The sequence below is a fragment of the Littorina saxatilis genome, linkage group LG2 (assembly GCF_037325665.1).
Source record: "Littorina saxatilis isolate snail1 linkage group LG2, US_GU_Lsax_2.0, whole genome shotgun sequence".
Lineage (NCBI taxonomy): Eukaryota > Metazoa > Mollusca > Gastropoda > Littorinimorpha > Littorinidae > Littorina > Littorina saxatilis.
This window is the reverse complement of record NC_090246.1, coordinates 17,341,681-17,361,888: the sequence shown is the minus strand read 5'-3', so window position 1 is coordinate 17,361,888 and position 20,208 is coordinate 17,341,681. Positions and strand designations below refer to the sequence as shown.

Below are 20,208 nucleotides of genomic sequence, written 5' to 3'. Positions count from 1 at the left end.
TTCTGTCGCAACATGCCTTGTTCAGATAATTTTGAACACATACACATTTTGGGGGAATGACGGTAAAGTTTTATCCAGAAGCATTTTTCCCAAGGGCACTGAAGTATATGGAGTTGTTACTGAGAGAAGAGTTAAATAGTTGATACACGAGGTGCCTTCCACACGTACAGTTTATCTGCACGTTGTTGATTGGAAAATAGATCACAGATTTTATCCTTGTTGGCCAACAAAAGCCTCATCGTCTTGAATTTCTTTCTTTGTGAGCACAAGTTAAGCATACAATTGCTTTTTGCACCAGTTTTGAGTTGTTAAAAATTATTGGAATATACTCAAATTTCTGTCTTTTTTTGCAGGAGCTATTCCATCCACAAGAACTTCAAGCAATGGTCATAGGCAATGAAGATTATGACTTCAGTGTGTTTGAACAGGTCTGTTTTATGGGGTTTTTTGGTACTCTCCGCAGAGGTGCAAACTGTGTTTCCTTGTCCCTTATGAATGTATAATATTAGCTTCTTTATGATATGTGTGTGTGTATCTGTCTTTGTGTGTGAGTGTGTGTGTTTGGTGGTGTGTGTGTTTGTGCATGTGTGTGTGCCTGTGTGTGTATGTGTGTGTGCCTGTGTGTGTGTGGACATTTTACACTGCATGTTGACCTATTCATTTGGTTTTTGCATTTTAAATTTTTTTTTAGCTTATACAGTGGAATCCAGCTATAACGAACCTGGGTATAAAGAAATCCCTCTTTTAACAAACTGCCATTGATTTCCCAGCAGACAGCCTTCTATTTCTTACTTGTTACTTTCCAGCTACATCGAACCTTTTGAACTCATTTGCATAACGAACCCCTCTTTTAACAAACACGTTTTCATCGCCCCAGAGCCGTTTTGTCTCTAAAAGTCACAAGGCTACAACGAACTGATGTCAATAATTGTCTCCAAAGACAAAAATACACAAAAATACACAAACACAAGTGCACATCGCGTGATGAGCGAACTCTGAACAAACAGCGGGAGGTGCACGGAACAGCCACCGCCGCTGTGTTGACCCAGAACCGCTCCCAACACCAACTGCCACAGAAGCACGTGTTGCTGCCAATACCCTACGTCGCTACTTGCAGGCAAAGTGCAGCGATGTCTGTGACTTGGATATGATCTCCAAATTGGAGTGTACAGTGGAGAAGTGTGCCAGTTCTGAGCAGCGTCAGACAAACATTTTGGACTTTTTCAAAACAGCTTAGTACATGTGTCGCGGCAGTGTCAGTGTGTGCAGTGTTGTTTTTGACGGACACGGAGATTGATCAGAATGTACCTGTACATGCTTTTACATGACTTTTTAAATTTTACTTCTAAAATTGTGACAGTAAAGTGAACATTTGAACTATGCCTCTCTCTATGGATTATATTATGAAGCTGTTGAAAACATGCAGAGATACTCTCCAAGGAAAGATCGATGGGACGATCATTTGAAGGTGAGTGGAAAAACTTGTCTTAAGGCCATTTAGGGTTGAAAACTTCACAGCGAATTGCTGATATAACAAACTAAAATGTATCTCCCTTGAGATTCGTTGTACCCGGACTCCACTGTACTTGTTTTCAATAATTTCAACATTTATTTTTGTTCATCTTACACATTTTTTTCTTACATTTTTCCTAACTGTGTTAACTTAAGCCTGAGTTGAGTGTTTGTGATGGTTCATCCTCCAGAACACAGAGTACAAGGGAGAGTTCTACCGCTACCACCCCACCATCAAGTTCTTCTGGGAAATCTTTCATGATTTCAGTCTGGAGAACAAGAAGAAATTCCTGAGTAAGTATAGACCTCAATATTTTTATTTTTCTTCTGCGGTTAATATGACTGGTAATGTGTTATATCTGCTGCCCAGTTGTCAAGTCGGATAAGGGGGATAGGCACATACATGGTAGTTTACGGTATGTTTGTATGGGGGTGGTGGTGTATGTACTTGTGCGTGCATACCTGTGCAGACCTGTTTACCCGTACTATTTTAAAGTAATTTATTACTATTTTTTGAGGATTTTGGGAAAAAATATTCCATTTGAGTCCGAATTACGATTTTCAAATGTGCTTCATCTTAGGTTTTTGTTGCTAATGTTGGCATTTGCAACTCCTGGGTTATTATTTGGTCATCAGATTACTATTTTTGTACTTGACCATTACTCTTGTCTGGTAAACAGGTCTGCCTGTGTGTGTTGATGGGGGGTATGTACATGTGGGTGTGTTTGTGGATAGTCAGGAGTGTGGAATTTGACACAACTGTCTGCCTGTTCACATCTTTGTGTCCTTGATTTTAAATTTATTCTCGAGACTTGTGTGTTCCAGTGTTCTTGACTGGCAGTGACCGAATTCCTGTGCTTGGAATGTCCCATATAAAGGTATTGTCTGTTGCATGTTTATTTCTAGTTTGATTCATCATTTTTATTTCATTTTCATGTTCATTACTTATTGTCCCATCACTGGGAAATTCGGGTCGCTTCCTCCCAGTGGAAAGCTAGCAGCAACGGAGTCGCGCTACCCAGGTGTCTGCGTGTTTAGGTGTATTCAGCCACCTGCACTTATGGCAGAATGACCAAGGTCTTTTTACATGCCATTGTGATGACACAGGTGTGGGACATGGCTTCTGTCTCTGGGTCTGCACGTAAAGTTGACCCGTGTCCGTCCCGGCCTGAATTCGAACCTGCAACCTTCCGATCACAAGTCCAGTGCTCTACCAACTGAGCTACCGGGCCCCCACACTTTACTATACAACTAATCTGTGAAAAAGAAAGTTTAAAAAGGGCTGTCATAGATCTCAAACCTTTTACCAGTTTTGTTACTTCTTTCTTACATATTTGTGAGAATAGTTTCACAAACCTAAGCATTCAGGATTTGAACACCTGCCATAATTATGAAGCTGTCCCAGTCCTCTAATAAACCGAGAGAAATAAATTTGGCTGATGTTATTTAAAAATCATTTTCAAGTAGAAAGTAAACTGCCTTCGGCTACTAAGTTCTTTGCTTTCAAGACTTTCTGTCTGCAGTCCAGAGTTCTCTTGTAGTCTTATGCCAGCAGTTGATGTCTGTGTGCCAGCATTCTTTCGGATGAGACGAAAAACCGAGGTCCCTTCGTGTACACTACATTGGGGTGTGCACGTTAAAGATCCCACGATTGACAAAAGGGTCTTTCCTGGCAAAATTGTATAGGCATAGATAAAAATGTCCATCAAATACCCGTGGGACTTGGAATAAAGTAAAAAAATAAATTCCATCTCACACGGCATTAAATCTCAATGCGCCACTAACAGTCAGAATGTTGACCCTGGGCGTTAAATGGAAGAAGAAGAAGAAGAATGTCTGTGTGCTGACTGTAGCTTATTATGTTTGACTTCTGAGATTTTCTGCCTAAAGCCCAAAGTTTTTTTTGTAATCATGCACCAGCAACAAATATCTATGCATTGACTGTAGCTTGTTTCTGACTTTTGATATTTCTGACTGAAGCTCAGAGTTCTCTTGTTGCGGTATGCCAGCAGCAAAGTCTCCCCACTGCCTGTTAATCACTTGCAACGGTGCCAACAGATGATCATTTGTTCTTCTGGTTTATCATTGTCATCAGTCCACCATCATGAAAATGACTGTAATTTAGTATTGTTTGGTTACGTAAAATAAGCCTTTGCTTGAGTTTGTGTCCTAGTTGCATATTTTAAATTGTTTCATGTCATGTGTTTTGAATAAAAATTTGTTTAAACTAACAGATGATCATCCAGCCGACGGGGGGTGGGGAGCAGTACCTACCTGTAGCCCACACCTGCTTCAACCTGCTGGACCTGCCCAAGTACACCTCCAAGGAAGCCATGAAGGAAAAGCTACTGCTGGCCATTCAACACTCGGAAGGTTTCGGCATAGTGTAGGTGTGGAGCTGATACTGCTCAACAGCTGCTCCGGCCCCAGGCGTTGACTGTGTAACAATCAGGAGAGCAGTCGGGAACTGAAAGTGTTGATTTTAAAAGGGTAACACTGAGAAAGCTGGACCATGGAGTTAACTGTACTAGACTGTCCTGTTTAAGGCTGAGGTTTATTAGCTTAGAAGTGTACTGTGTAAACATCAGAAGGAGAGCAGTCAGGAGCTTACGGCGTTGATCTAAGAAGGGTGACACTGAGAAAGCTGGAGAGTACACATAATAAAGTTAACAACCAACTTAAAAGGCTGAGATGTGTTAGTCTTGAAGACTGCATGGTGTACAGTATCAGGACAACAGCAACAAGATCTGAATGGTTAACAGCTGAGAGGCATCTGTGCATGAGAATGAAAGTTCTTGACAGAAAAACTGGACGTGATTTGCAGGGGGAAAAAACAACATGTGTTTTAAGTCTCTGACACCGCAAAAACTGTACTGTGACAAAATGACAGGTCACAACAACAGCTGTTGGCTTTTCCTTGACACAGAACTATCAGATTCTTCAACATTTTACCAAACTTTTTAAAAGACAAGTATCTGTCTACAGGTTAGACAGAGGAGAGTGCTCAACATTATTTTACTGCTGCATTTAAACTATTTTTTTTAATGTGTGTATGTAATGTTTTCAATCATTAATAAATGCCCACCACATGTGAAACATATAACTAGAGAATGTCACTAACTATCCTTGGTTCAAATGCAGATTTAACCTTTTGAGAAATACAGTGGAATCCCCTTTTTAAGACCCACCCATTTAAGACTCCCTCCTTTTGAAGACCCTGTTTTCTCAGATGTTTTGTTCATAACTTCTGTAAATTTACCCCTGTTTTAAGACTCCCTCCCTTTTTAAGACCTGATTTTTTCAGATTTTTGAAGGTTAAAAAAAAGGGGGGTTCCACTGAAGAAAAAAACCCCATCACTTCTTGTGCATGGAGCAAGCAGCACACAGCACCATGGATACTGCGCCGATACAGATAGTCCAACTGCCTGCTGTTACTTCACTACAGTCTTCTTCTTCGTTCATGGGCTGAAACTCCCACGGATTTTACTTGTATGACCGTTTTTACCACGCCATTTAGGCAGCCATACTCTGCTTTCTGGGGAAGCATGCTGGGTATTTTCGTGTTTCTGTAACCCACCGAACTCTGACATGGATTACAGAATCTTCTCTGTGCACACTTGGTCTTTTGCTTGTGTGCATGTACACACGAAGGGGGGTAAGGCACTAGCAGGTCTGCACATAAGTTGACCTGGGAGATCGAAAAAATCTCCACCCTTAACCCACCAGGCTCGGCCGGCCGGGATTCGAACCCACGACCTTAAGAGGCCGGCGTCTTATCCACCAGGCCACTGCACTCGTCACTTCACTACAGTACGGTGCTGCACACTTCCCTCGTCTGTCCTTGCCTCATCCAATAGGTTAATCTTGGACAAGATTAAAGCAGTGATCCCTTTGCTCATGAAAAATAGTAAATGAACAGATGTATTGGCCAGTCGTTAATTTGATCAGGTTGAAATTAACAATATCTGTGTTGTTTTAAAAACCTAAACAACGAAGTGACTGTGGTAAGATGAACAAAGTTGAAAAACAAAGGATGACTGTACTCACAGATACAAGAACGAGACAAGACGGTACGAATTTTCGCTTATGGAAGCTTCATCAGGAAAAACAAGCACACAAAAGACAACAAAAAGCAGACGCAACACGGAACGAACAAGGTTTGAAAGAAAATAGAGGGGAAACATGATGAAGCTTCGATAAGCGAAAATTCGTACCGTCTTGTCTTGTTCTTGTATCGGTGAGTACAGTAATCCTTTGTTTTTCAACTGTGTTGTTTTATTTTTTCCTGTTTCCTTTCATACATTTTTGTTTATTTTTAAGTTTGTTCCTCAAATCTTAGGTACTGTGTGTGGGTAACTCTTGAATGTGAATATGATTTATACATTTAACTAGCTATCCAGTACATTGTACTTTGAACTTAATTACCGCCAAAGAGATTTAACAAAATGTTTTGTTTCTTTTGATCTGTATTCAGTGTTGACGTTTTTGTGTGTGTGTGTGTGTGTTTTTATTATTATTAATTTTTTTTTTTACAAAGGTGGCAGTTATTTGATTATATAAAGATTTGTGCATAATATAGAATGATGAGGTTGTGTTGTGAAATATTAAGTATAGAAAAATAACCAACTCCTTTTAGCCTGCTTGATTTTGTCTGTGCACATCATTGCTTTGGCACAGGTTAAAATAATGCTTTGTAACATTACCGTTTGCCAGATGTTTGTTTGTTTGTTCGTTCATGGGCTGACCGTTTTTACCCCGCCATTTAGGCAGCCATACGCCGCTTTCGGAGGAAGCATGCTGGGTATTTTCGTGTTTCTATAACCCACCGAACTCTGACATGGATTACAGGATCTTTTTCGTGCGCACTTGGTCTTGTGCTTGCGTGTACACACGGGGGTGTTCGGACACCGAGGAGAGTCTGCACACAAAGTTGACTCTGAGAAATAAATCTCTCGCCGAACGTGGGGACGAACTCACGCTGACAGCGACCAACTGGATACAAATCCAGCGTGCTACCGACTGAGCTACATCCCCGCCTGCCAGATGTTATTTACCTTTGGTTGGTAAGTTTTGGTACAGGATGAACATCTTACATTTACAGTGCATGTGTGCGCGTGCATGCGTCCATGTGTGTGTTCTAAAACAGAAACTCCTACTTGAGTGTGAACTGTCATTACTTCTTTTTAATTTTTTAACCCTTAGCTGCTTTGTTGTTTGGTGAAACCTGTCCCTCTCTATAACTTTGGTTTGAATACTATCAGCTACGCCATACATCAGAAAACATTGCAATACTAATTCTTATATAGAATTGATCTTTTTACCTTGATTTTAGGTTTTTGGTTGCTGTGACTTGATGATAGTTTTTTCCCTGTTGGTGTGTCTTGAAAAACAAAAACAAGTCACGTAAGGCAAAATTACTACATGTACATTTAATCAAGCTGCCGAACTCACAAAATTAAAACTGAACGCACTGCATTTTTTCACCAAGACCGTATAGCATTGTCAGTCCCCTGCTCATGGAAAAGGCAGTGAAATTAATTAGCCAGTATTATAGCGCGGTACTAGACTGGTTGCGCTGAGCAGAATAGCACGCTTTTCTGTATCTTTGTTCTTTTTAACTTTCTGAACTTGTTATTTATCCAAACATAACATATCTATATGTTTTTGGAATCAGAAACCGATAAGGAGTTAGATGAAATTGTTTTTAAATCGATTATAACAAATTAATTTTAATAATTGTTTTCATATTTTAAATTTTCAGAGCTTGTTTTTTATTCAAATATAACATAATTATGTTTTTGGAATAAAAACATAATGAAGAATAAGATGAAATTATTTTTTGATCGATATCTAAACAAATAATTTTAATTACAATTTTCAGATTTTTAATGACCAAACTCATTAATTAATTTTAACGCCTCCAAGCTGAAATGCAATACCAAAGTCCGGTCTTTGTCGAAGATAGCTTAACTAAAATTTTAATCTATTTGGTTGAAAAATGAGGGCGTGACAGTGCCGCCTCAAATTTCACTAAAAGCCGGATATGACGTCATCAAAGACATTTATCCCAAAAAAGAAAAAATGGTCTGGGGATATTATCTGAAAGATTGTTTATGTAAAGTTTCATGAAGATCGGCCTAGTAGTTTCCTCGGAATCGATCTACACACACACACACACACACACACACACACACATACACCACAACCCTCGTCTTTATTCCCCGTCTATGTTAAAACATTTAGTCAAAACTTGACTAAATGTAAAAACACATAGAGGAAAACTTGTTTAGTTTTGATAATACATGTACAAGTTTTATCCAAGGCTCCTCGAGCTCAAGACTTCACAAGGAGAAAAGCTGCATGATTTAGTTGACTGATCATTTTTTCTTTCTGTTCCTTGAGTATTTTTGTTTACAGTGGAATCCCCTTTAAGACTCCCCAGTTTAAGACTCCCTCCCGTTTAAGACCCTGTTTTTTCAGATCTTCTGTTCATAGCCTCTGTAAGTTTACCCCTTCTTCTTCTGCGTTCGTGGGCTGAAACTCCCACGTACACTAGTGTTTTTTGCACGAGTGGAATTTTACGTGTATGACCGTTTTTTACCCTGCCATTTAGGCAGCCATACGCCGCTTTCGGAGGAAGCATGCTGGGTATTTTCGTGTTTCTATAACCCACCGAACTCTGACATGGATTACAGGATCTTTTTCGTGCGCACTTGGTCTTGTGCTTGCGTGTACACACGGGGGTGTTCGGACACCGAGGAGAGTCTGCACACAAAGTTGACTCTGAGAAATAAATCTCTCGCCGAACGTGGGGACGAACTCACGCTGACAGCGGCCAACTGGATACAAATCCAGCGCGCTACCGACTGAGCTACATCCCCGCCCTGTAAGTTTACCCCCATTTTAAGACTCCCTCCAGATTTTTTTTGCGGGTTTAAAAGGGGGTTTCCCCTGTACTTTTTTTATATTTGCCAGTGTTGTGAGCTTTGAAACTTTTCTGTGAATGGTGGCTCTCCAAATGCCAGTTGGAATGTTATTGTTCAACTTTTGTTGTTGTTCGATCTTCTGAACCTTCTGAGTCTGTGATAAATGTATGTTTTAACCCCAGAGGAACTTTCTTGATGCCATATCATTTTGTTTGTATTCAGTGGAACTCCCCTTTAATTTAAAACCGAAAAAGATATGTGAAAATCATGTCTTACAAAGGAGGGGGTCTGAAAATGGAGTAAAATTTGAAGAGGTTTATGTACATAAAGTCTGATGAATCTGGGTCTTAGAATGGAGGGAATCTCAAATGGGGGGGGGGGGGGGGGGTCATCCTCTGTATTGCTAGGTCAGTGGTAAACGGGAGTCTTGCTTGATTTGTGACATAGGACTTAGAACATGCATATGTAAACTTAATTGATCTTTCTTTGTGTGTATGTGTGAGAGGGGTATATGCTTAGATTATATCTATATCTATATATATACGACTTGTGTTTGTGTGTCCGCGATGCACGCCCAAGGTTCTCGATGGATGATAGGGTTTCAAATTTGGTGGGCATATTCAGGTAGACCCCGGACACAACCTGCTCGATGAGATATTTTAACACGTGCTCTCAGCGCGCAGCGCTGAACCGATTTTGGTTTTTCTCTGGATCCATTCCCAGTAACTCTTCCTTATCTTCTCCAGTGTTTTCAGCGTTTATCTCCCTTCCTTCATGTGGCGTCAATCCATATTCCCGTTTCTATTTTTAGGTCACTGTCGACAACGCTCAATCCATATTCCCGTTATACTATTTTTACTCTTCTCTAGTGTTTTGCGCGTTTATCTCCCTTCCTTCATGCGGTGCGCCGGCTTCGACTTCTTCCCGGCGAAGCGGGTATTCATCTAGTATATATATATATGTGTCCCAAGATCTAAGACTGATCATCTTGAAGTGTACGTGTTATCCAAAGCTCTGTAGCCAAACTGTTTTCATTATTGTTACTCTTAAAAGGAAGAAGTTTATTGAAATATACGTACAATGTTAAATAAACATGATTTTTATGCCAGTATTAAATTTATTTACATTTTTGATACTATTTTTTTGAGGGGTGAAATGATTGTTATGACAAGAAAAGGAAAAGATGAACAAAATGCTATAAATCAAGAAGTGGTAGATGCCATATTTTTTGTTACCAGCTGTAGAAGTCTTCAAGGTGGGAGGGGGATATACCTAATATTAATGATTTTATAATTTTCTTTTTGCCAAGTCAGAGCACCATGGCCAATTTGTAGCAGTTTTGGGGTTTGTTCCCTGGGGCACGGGGAAGAGGAGGGAGGGAGGGAGGGAAGGACTCAAAAGAACTAATCTATGCAAACATTTATAAGCTTGCCACAGTTGATGCCTGTTGTATATTTCCTTTGAAAACCTTTTATTTTTTCAAATAATGTCTGTGTGTCTGTTTGTAGCAATAACCTGATCATATCGACTGTGTAAGCAGTTGCAACTTTTATTTTTCAAATTTACATTAACAAAAAGTCTATGTGATTGCATTACTTTCTGACAAAAGATGTTAAATACCAATGGGTGAGAAAGAAGGCAATGGCTTTCTTGCGTCTGATCCAGCAAAGTCTTGATGCCAGTACAATTTATGACTATTACTATGTTTGCTGTTCTTTGATAACAGTATGTATAACTTCAACCAGGGTCTGCATCAAAATCAGCATTTTGTTGATTTGTTTACATGCCTTCTGTCCTTGTATGGCTGTGTTTTGAAATGGGCAGTTTTGAGTGTATTTGTGTGCATCTTATGTTTTGAGTGTATTTGTGTGCATCTTATGTTTAGAACATTTTGGATTGCAAAAGTCAGAAAAGAATAACTTCAAAAGCATTACAGACTTGCAATTAGCGGGTACGTATATATATATATACAGCCTGTTCCAAAAGAAACGCAACCAACCTGTTTCCAAAATCAAAGTGCAAAATTTATTTCGCAAATAATATTTCATGAAGTTACATATTTCATTTTTGGTACATTTCCAAATCACAACATGTGGAACAAAACAGGTTTAACAATAAAAGTGGAAAACAATGACAATTGAAGCACAATTTATGTCCCTTTTCTGATGCAGCTGTCTTTTCTGCGTTTAAAAACGGATGTGTCCTCCACCAGCGTTTCTTTTGCAAATAATATTTCATGAAGTTACATATTTCATTTTTGGTACATTTCCAAATCACATGTGGAACAAAACAGGTTTAACAATAAAAGTGGAAAACAATGACAATTGAAGCACAATTTATGTCCCTTTTCTGATGCAGCTGTCTTTTCTGCGTTCAACCGAATGACTAGACGAGAAATAGTGGATTTGTGAACATTCATGACCTGACTGACTGCTTGGGCCGTTTGGCCAGTGGCAAGCATGCCAATAGCACGCTCTCTTTCATTTTTAGACAAACGAGGCATTCTGCCGTCAGTCCAGCTGAAGAAGTCACTGCTATTTTCTACTGTATTGCCAGCTCAGTTGAAACTTGATCCATTCACAAACACGTGGGCACTGTTCACGTGCGATGTCAATTTCACCCTCTCCACATTAGAGGGCAGTAACTGGTGACCAATTAAAAACGCTTGGCAGACAGCTGTCTAATTTGTTGTGTGTCGTATGTAACTTCATGAAATATTATTTGCAAAATAAATTTTGCACTTTGATTTTGCAAACAGGTTGGTTGCGTTTCTTTTGGAACAGGCTGTATATGAAAACAGGATTTGTCTGGATTTCTGAAACTGTTCAGACTTGACTGTCGAACTTCCTGCAAAAATTGTATATAAGTAGTATATATACCGAGCAACAAAAGAAACGCGAAAAAATTCGTCATTGTTTGATTGACAAAATCTCCAACAATTATAGAGTTAGAATTATTAAACCACAAAAGTTTAATGAAGGCATGTTTGACCTTACTTTTGTGTGATTATTTTGATGCTGTGACTGTTTTAACACACGAGACAAGCAGGTTTATCGTTGAACACATAATGCGCGCTCGCAGCACGTGCAAGTCGAGCAGGAGAAATCTGATGTGCGAGATGTGTTCACTTATGCATTAGCAATCAAAAGAGACCATGGCACGCTTGCTTATTAAGTTTCCAGTCCCAGGCAACCTTAAGAGTTTCTTTTTAACAAGAAGAGCAAACGCTCGATCGAGTCACTTTCGCAGTTCTGAATATTATATGAGGCATCAGATGGACAGGAAGAAATTGCTATTCACAACACAATACAGATGTAAATAATTTGATGTAAAGAATAATCCTATAAAGTTTGAATCAAATCCGATGAATAGTTTCAGAGATATGATATTTCAATTTTTTTCCTTCAAGACATACCTGTGACCTTGAAAAAGGTCAAAGGTCACCAAAGCAGACGTCAAAGTGTAGAGGTCACTGGGAGTCACGTTCACATAAAATTTGAGCCCGGTCACTTTTATAGTTTCCGAGAAAAGCCCAACGTTAAGTTGTGTGTTGCCGAACAGAAAAGGCTAGTTATCTCCCTTGTTTTTCTGATAACGTTCGTAAAAGGCTACAGATGTAAATACTTTGATGTAAAGAATAATCCTACAAAGTTTCAATCACATCCGATGAACTTTGTCAAAGATATAAAATGTCTAATTTTTCCTTTGACGCTGACCTGTGACCTTGAAAAAGGTCAAAGGTCAACGAAACCATCGTTAAAGTGTAGAGGTCATTGGAGGTCACGACTAAACAAAATATGAGCCGGATCGCTTTGATAGTTTCCGAGAAAAGTCCAACGTTAAGGTGGTGTCTACGGACGGCCGGCCGGCCGGCCGGACAGACTAACACTGACCGATTACATAGTCACTTTTTCTCAAGTGACTCAATAATGCTGCTAAAGTTACACACTACCCTCGCTGCTGAAGCTGAAATGACAGAAGTTCGGTATAGACTTACCATTTGCGTTATGCATTGTGGGTAAATTTTACTGCTGTTCTAAAGAGTCTGGAACTTTTTCCGAAATATCCGACTGCTACAACCCTTGCAGTACTGTAGCCTTGGAAGCTTGAATCGGGGCAGGAGGGTCAACACACACATAATGTATTTGATACAAATGCTGCTAATACTAATCATGCTATGAAAGGATGCGCAAGCCTATGTCTATTATGTTTTTGGTGTTGAAAATCTTGGACATATCTGCTGATATTATATAGCGTGCAACTGTTAGTGTTTGTCCAACAGGTTTGTTGTTTTTCCGTTATGGTTCTTCTGTATTTTTGTGGATACTTCTGGAATGCCGGTTTGTTTACTTAGCAGTATATGTGGAGTTGTTTTTTTTCTTCATTTATTAAAGTCAACCTTTGATTGTCAAAGAACCAGAGCCTTAATCAAAATATGAGTGCTGTTTCTCCACACACACACAGTCACTTGACCAGAGCCTTAAGGCAAAAAGAAAAAAAAAGTCTGTTTACGGTATCCCGACCGACCCTATTTTTTCGCGCGACCCTAGACTTTTTTTGGGGCATTTGGGGGGAAAAAAAAAATTTGGAAAAAAAAACAAAAACATCCTGACCCACCGACCCTATTCTTTTGTGTGCCTATGTTACTTAAACAGACTTTTTGTTTTGTTTTTCCTAATCAAATATGAGTGCTGTTTCTCCACACACACACAGTCACACAACTGTACATTGTAAAACACTTTTATTTCATGGAAAATGCAGACTTCATCAGTCATGATAAATCTAACAGTAACCTGTTAAAAGAATAAGCAGTGTGTCACATGCATATACCTGTTAAAAGAATAAGCAGTGTGTTACATGCATATACAAGTAAGCACGTCAGAGATTCCCTCTGACGCTGAGTGGAAATTTGTTAGTTTTGCATCCATGGATCTCCAGAAAAAAGCATACCAACCCATGTGACACATTTGCAAGGGATATTCTTGGCACATAAGAACACAAGGGATTTTGGATTTTTGTTTAGGCATAAAACTGCTTTGATAGTGTAGATCATGCCGCAAATCAAATTTGTTTGTTTGTTTGTTTATTTGTTGCTTAACGTCCAGCCGACTACGCAGAGCCATATCAGGACGAGGAAGGGGGGGATGAAGGGGGCCACTTGTCAAGCGATTCCTGTTTACAAATGCACTAACCCATTACTTGTGTCCCAGCAGGCTTTAGTAAAACTAAATTAATACCTACTGGAAGATTACCAGTTTCCAGTATGTTAAAAGAGGCTTAACCTATCTACTGCTGGACTTACATCAGAACACTAACAGATTAAACTATACATGAATCGCGAGACAAGCGGCAAGAGAAGAGATTTTTGGAAAAAATACAGGTGAATGAGCAAGAAGGCAGAAAAAAGAAAAGAATTCATGAAGAAAAAGAGAGCATGACAGGAAAGAGGAACCAAAAATCTACCTAACAGCAAACTAGAAAGCTCCTGCGGTTCCAAAAACAGGAGGGGCCTTTAATTTCATAACCGCAGTGCCCCACTGCGGGACGCAAATCAAATGCATTTGATGACCCCAACAGATGCTCATGGTGAAAATGTGTCGCCCTCTCCAAATAAAAAAAGCTTTACAAACTCAAGACAATCATACAGATGTTGTAGATATGACCAAAAGCTAGGTACTGAACCTTCACCGACAATGTCTCTGTAGCAAATAAGCGATGAAACCGCTGACCCTGGTTTTAATTAACTGAGCTGTATCGGAAAGGCAAAACAAAATACTGAATAGTCAAAAGGTAATGCGAAAAGTCAAAAAAGAATCATTTGGCATGATTGTTGCGAGTCATAACAGCCAAGAGTATCAAGAGTCGGTTTGAACTTCAAACAATGCACAGGAAGCTAAACAGAGTAATTTGATTATCATGCAGATTTATTCAGTATCCAATCATGAATGTCTCAAAAGACCATATAAAACGAATCATCAGTTTCTATTTCTTCATGAGAACAAAGCATGCCAGTTTACAAGTAACCCTTTTGTATGTTCACTAGCAGTAGCACTAGATTTTCAAACTCAAAACTGCATTGAGCTGAATAAAAAGTATACTACGAGGTACTTTGAAATGGGGGGACTTTCTTTCTTTATTTGGTGTTTAACGTCGTTTTCAACCACGAAGGTTATATCGCGACGGGGGAAGGGGGGAGATGGGATAGAGCCACTTGTCAATTGTTTCTTGTTCACAAAAGCACTGATCAAAAATTTGCTCCAGGGGCCTGCAATGTAGTACAATATATTACCTTACTGGGAGAATCCAAGTTTCCAGTACAAAGGACTTAACATTTCTTACATACTGCTTGACTAATTTTTTTTTTTTACAAAAATTGACTATATTCCATACAAGAAACACTTAACAAGGGTAAAAGGAGAAACAGAATCCGTTAGTCGCCTCTTACGACATGCTGGGGAGCATCGGGTAAATTCTTTCTCGTCCCAACCAATATGGGACTCCCCCTAACCCGCGGGGGGTAAATGAGGGGACGTTTGAAACCTTCTTCATACATTCAACACAAACAAGCTGCCACTTAAAACAGACATTCGACACGAACATTCTGTAATAACATGAAATGAAGAAAACAATCTTTCTTTCTTTATTTGGTGTTTAACGTCGTTTTCAACCATGAAGGTTATATCGCGACGGGGAAAGGGGGGAGATGGGATAGAGCCACTTGTCAATTGTTTCTTGTTCACAAAAGCACTAATCAAAAATTTGCTCCAGGGGCTTGCAACGTAGTACAATATATTACCTTACTGGGAGAATGCAAGTTTCCAGTACAAAGGACTTAACATTTCTTACATACTGCTTGACTAAAATCTTTACAAAAATTGACTATATTCTATACAAGAAACACTTGACAAGGGTAAAAGTAGAAACAGAATCAGTTAGTCGCCTCTTACGACATGCTGGGGAGCATCGGGTAAATTCTTCCCCCTAACCCGCGGGGGGAAGAAAACAATCTAATCATCAACAAATGCCAAAACAAACATAGCAAGATAAAAAGTGAAAAACATCTATAAACACCCGGGGAAACAAACAAAACAATATCAAATGAATACATATGTAATTATGCATCTTCATGCCCCTGTTAAAATAACACAAGAAAAATGGTTTTTGAGGCGAAGAGCCACACAACACTCCAAGAAACATACAGAAATATATATATCTGAAGATTTAATGCCATTATTGGAGTGCTCCACCCTCTTTATATAACACTGTAACTTGTTTTAATAACTTGTACAAAATGTAATCTTTCTTGAATCAAATTCTTCCATTAAATACTGCTAAATTAAGATGTGCATTGTACATAAACATATAATACTTTTGTAATGTCACTACCTGACAAGTGGATATGTCAAAAAAAATTCTTATTTGTGTTCCCAAAACTGTTTAAAACTCTCACTTCGTGAAAAACATAACCGAGGAAATCCTGTATTATGTCAGTATTAAATGAGCCCAAAAAATGAATTCATACAAACTATGCATACACTTCAGATCATTGCTGATAGAATAAGAAAAAGAGACAGGAATTTTGGAGTTTGGAGTTCAATAGTTTTCAAGGAAAAACTAATGGAAACTATCACAAAAGCCATTGTGCATCATGCACATTTTGCACAGTTTCAGTTCAGATTATTTATCTGTACTGTAAACGCTCTCTTACTTTCCTCTTAGCTGTAGGCTAGCACAGTCCAATAGCACGAATTCACATAACATCCTGAGAAACCTGCACGCGTGGCCGGGTAGAGAAGACATGGCCACCTTCACGCGCAAGCCACACGCTCCCTCACATGGTCACTGAGCAGAAAGACGGATCACACGGACAGCTGGGCACTTGCTGGTGAAAGACATGACGAGCGAGTCCTCCTGCTTAGATGTCCATCTCAAACTGGGCGTCTTCTGCCGAAACTTTTGCTGTGCAGACAAGACAGAAAAACAAGTCGCGTAAGGCGAAAGTACTACATTTAGTCAAGCTGTCGAACTCACGGGATGAAACTGAACGCACTGTATTTTTTCACCAAGACAGTACAGCTTCGTCAATCCCCGCGTGAAGGAAATCGCTCACCTCCCACGTGCAAAACGTAGTGATATTGACACGCCAGATTAGCGCGGTAGCGTATTGTGCTAAGCAGGAAAGCGCGCTTTTCTGTATTCTTGTTAACTTTCTGAGCTTGTTTTGAATCCAACCTATCATATCTATATGTTTTTGGAATCAGGAAATGATAAAGAATAAGATGAAATCATTTTTGGATCGATTTCTTAAATTTTAATAGTAAGATTAATTAATCTATTTTCGTTAATTGTGATCACATTTTAAGAGTAAACATGACATATGTATATTTTTAGATTCAGAATGTGATGAAGAATACGATGCAATCAATTTTAAATCTGTTTGCGAAAAATCGATTTTAATGACAACTTTAATGAGCAAACTCATTCATTAATTTTTAAGCCTTCAAGCTGAAATGCAATACCAAAGTCTGGGCTTCGTCGAAGATTACTTGACCAAAATTTCAACCAATTCGGTTGAAAAATGAGAGCGTGACAGTGCCGCCTCAACTTTCACGAAAAGCCGGATATGACGTCATCAAATACATTTATCAAAAAAATTTAAAAAAACGTCTGGAGATACCATACTCAGGATCTCTCATGTCAAGTTTCATGAAGATCGGTCCAGTAGTTTTCTCTGAATCGCTCTACACACACACACCACACCCTCGTCTCGATTCCCCCCTCTACGTTAAAACATTTAGTCAAGTAAAAAGGATCAATTTTGTGCTTTAACTTTAAGACATCCAAAAATATGAGAAAATCAGGTCTTAAAGAGGGGAGTCTTAAAATGGGGGTAAACTTACAGAGGTTATGAACAAAAATTGTGAGAAAACTGGGTCTTAAACTGTACAGTGAATAACATGTATACATGTTTCTGTTAACTACTAGAACATTTGTGAATTTCTTTGTAACTGTCTGTGTTACCTGGCCGAGTGGTATTTCTGTTTAAAGACCCTCACATTTTATACTCCTCTCTTTGAAACTTTCTCTTCACACAGTCCATTTGTAGACTGGTGTGATTTGTTCAGACTTTCCGTCTCTGAAGTCTAAAACTAAGTATCTAACTCTAAGCAGTGACAAGAACACACACACACAAATGTCACTCACAAATGGCAGTAAGTTGTTTGATTCACGTGGGTTTCATTTACTAGTGCGCCCTGAGCCATTTGTGCATTAAATCTGAAAATGTCCCATCACAATTCCCTTCAGTGCGTCAAAGGGCGCATTGAGATTACGTACCACTGCGCCACCAAATGAACACTTTACGTCGGATTAGACACACACACACACACAGAGATAACACGATATAGCGGCTAATTCTCAGATGGCACCATATTGTACCATTTTGCATCTTTGGTCAAAACGCGCACAGGCCTCTTTGGCGCTTCTTGCCTTCAACTATGTCCCATCGGAATTCGGTTGAGTGGGACAAATGTCCCATTGCCTTTTTCTCCCAGGCTAACCCCTGCTTGTGTGTAAAATACCTTTTTCCTCCTTCACAGACTTGAGCGAATGATCACCATTTTCTTTCACGCCTGGCTTTGCAGGAGAGGTTATCCCAGGAATTTCAAGCATGTTAGCAGGAGGACTCTTGGCAAGTGGAGAATTCCGGCATTGCAGTAAGAAATTTCTTTCATACACGATACGAGTACCTGCAGACACACAAAAACAAGAATGAAAACTGAGCAATATGGGTAATGTTTTGTGAGTCTACTTGTACTTTGTAGTTAAATGTAAAACAATATCAGGACCCTTTTGATCTTCAGATGAACAACCAGACAGCAAAGATGCAACAATAAGTTTATAACACAGTGCAACTGTGTAAACCTGTATTGACCCTTTATGAGTTTAATAGAAACCTTCCATTTATAGTAGCTGATTTACACTCATAATTTGTGTTTCTGGCTTTCAAGTTCAGTAAAAAAAAACTATTTAAAAAAGAATAAAATAAAGACAAATAACAGGAAGGCAAATAAGGCAGTTTAAAAATACAGAAATTAACTTATGTTGCTAATCAAATATATATAAAGTCACAATTCACAGACCCCTGACAACAGAGTAGACTTTTCTTTGTTACAATTGCCTTTTTATAACAGCTTCCAGTAGACAGCAGAACACACTTTTCGAACTGGCTGCACAGAAAACTGTTCATGACCACATTGCGTGCCATCTTGTAAGTGCATGAGACTCCCCATAGTGACCCATGTTTGACCTCACGGGGTCAAGGACACGGTTTCAATGAAGTCAGCCCAACTTTGCTGACGCAAGTTGCAATCCCGAATAAATCATCCTTTCCAGTTCGGGTGTGGATCAGTATCTAATCCATTTATGAACCTTCACAAACAAACTTACTCGGCAGAACATCTGATTTGATAATTGTCTGACGGAGTTCAGAAAGTTCACACTGCTCAAAGCACCTTGCAGTTACTCCCAGATGCTGAAGTCTACCAGAAGTTGTCCGCATTAACGCCATAAAGTTTGTTTGAAACGTGAATAGCAGCAGCAGAGTGAAAACATTTTTACCAAAACTCAAACGAATGAAAACTTAAAAGCGTTTGATAACTTCTGTAGCACCCGTTGAGAAGTTGCCAAACAAAAAGTCACATGGCAAGAGGAGCGCCATATTGAATGTTGGATTTTTAGCCTCGATCACAATTCGGTCAACATCAATGTTTGCACTAAATTAACAATAACGCGACTTCTTATTGCACAGACTGGTTGCTGAATGATATCAGCATTCAATGCACTTTCGCTTGTGCTATGACATACCTCCGGGCGTCGTCGAGAAGAAGGTTCCCCCTGGTGTAGTTGAGTATTCGGATGGCAGCTGTGAAATGTCGTTCAAAACAACACGTCTGTTAGGGATGTCTCGGCCCTGGACTTTAGGCTCACCAGATGCAGAAGACATTTTTTGCTAATTTAAAGAACAAGGTTCAATAGATCACAGATAAATGTCCAATTGGCTGCCTGTGCGCTGATTACGGAAAAGCCAGTCAACAAAAACACAGAAAGCACTTGCACACCTCTTACTCCCAAACACACCACAACACGCGAGGAACTCGTTTGTGACGCACATCCGGATTTGGTTTGACTGAAACCAATTTTGGATTCGCAAATCCGGTTTCTACCTCAGGCTCTTGCTGTGTGTGTGTATGTGTGTGTGAAAGAGGGAGAGTGTACGTGTGTATGAAACAAACAAACCAACAATATTTATAATCAGTTATATGGTTTCAGCTAATGACAAGGGTATTTTAAAAGGGAGTCTGATGCAAGTGATCACAAACTCTGTGTATGTGTGTGTGTGAAAAATTAATGTCAGTGTTTCCAGTTTTTCTACTGAAAAACACAAAGTTAAGCTGAGAGATTAGCCTAGGTGCTGGTGAAGATTTCTTCCAATCTCCCTTTTTCTATAAATAGACTGAAGAGTTAAAAGAGGTGAACACATTTAAATCAAATAATTTTTAAAACAAGGCCAAATATTAACGATCCAGTAATCAGTTTTCAATATATAAATTTGCATTGCACACCATAATTATGGTGGGATACTTATTTTATGGTGGGAAAATATCTGAAAACTGTGAAGCAAAATTAATACATTTAGTCTATCTGTCGAACTCACTGAATTAACTACAACAGCCGCTGATCGCTTCAATTGAAAGCGCGCTTTTCTTTA

At 39.2% G+C, this 20,208-nt stretch overlaps 2 protein-coding genes and 1 long non-coding RNA gene across 4 annotated transcripts in view; 1 reads left to right on the top strand and 2 right to left on the bottom strand.

Moving 5' to 3' along the window:
- Positions 1–6,910, top strand: part of LOC138958371 (probable E3 ubiquitin-protein ligase HERC4) — a 49,410-nt gene extending 42,500 nt beyond the window's left edge. For both annotated transcript variants that reach the window (XM_070329493.1, XM_070329492.1), the window contains 4 exons: positions 354–428; positions 1,704–1,806; positions 2,338–2,390; positions 3,747–6,910. In XM_070329493.1, coding sequence (XP_070185594.1) covers positions 354–428; positions 1,704–1,806; positions 2,338–2,390; positions 3,747–3,902 — 387 coding nt within the window. In that variant the 3' untranslated portion in view covers positions 3,903–6,910. The remainder of the gene's footprint in view (positions 1–353; positions 429–1,703; positions 1,807–2,337; positions 2,391–3,746) is intronic.
- Positions 1–20,208, bottom strand: part of LOC138958397 (uncharacterized) — a 77,030-nt gene that overhangs the window by 55,673 nt on the left and 1,149 nt on the right. The window lies entirely within an intron of this gene.
- LOC138958393 (eukaryotic translation initiation factor 4E-binding protein 1-like) lies at positions 12,364–19,604 on the bottom strand. The gene is made up of 3 exons (XM_070329531.1): positions 19,305–19,604; positions 18,020–18,187; positions 12,364–16,397 (listed from the first exon to the last, which is right to left on the bottom strand). Exons 1-3 carry the CDS (start codon positions 19,441–19,443, stop codon positions 16,354–16,356), a joined length of 351 nt encoding a protein of 116 aa, XP_070185632.1. The 5' UTR covers positions 19,444–19,604; the 3' UTR covers positions 12,364–16,353.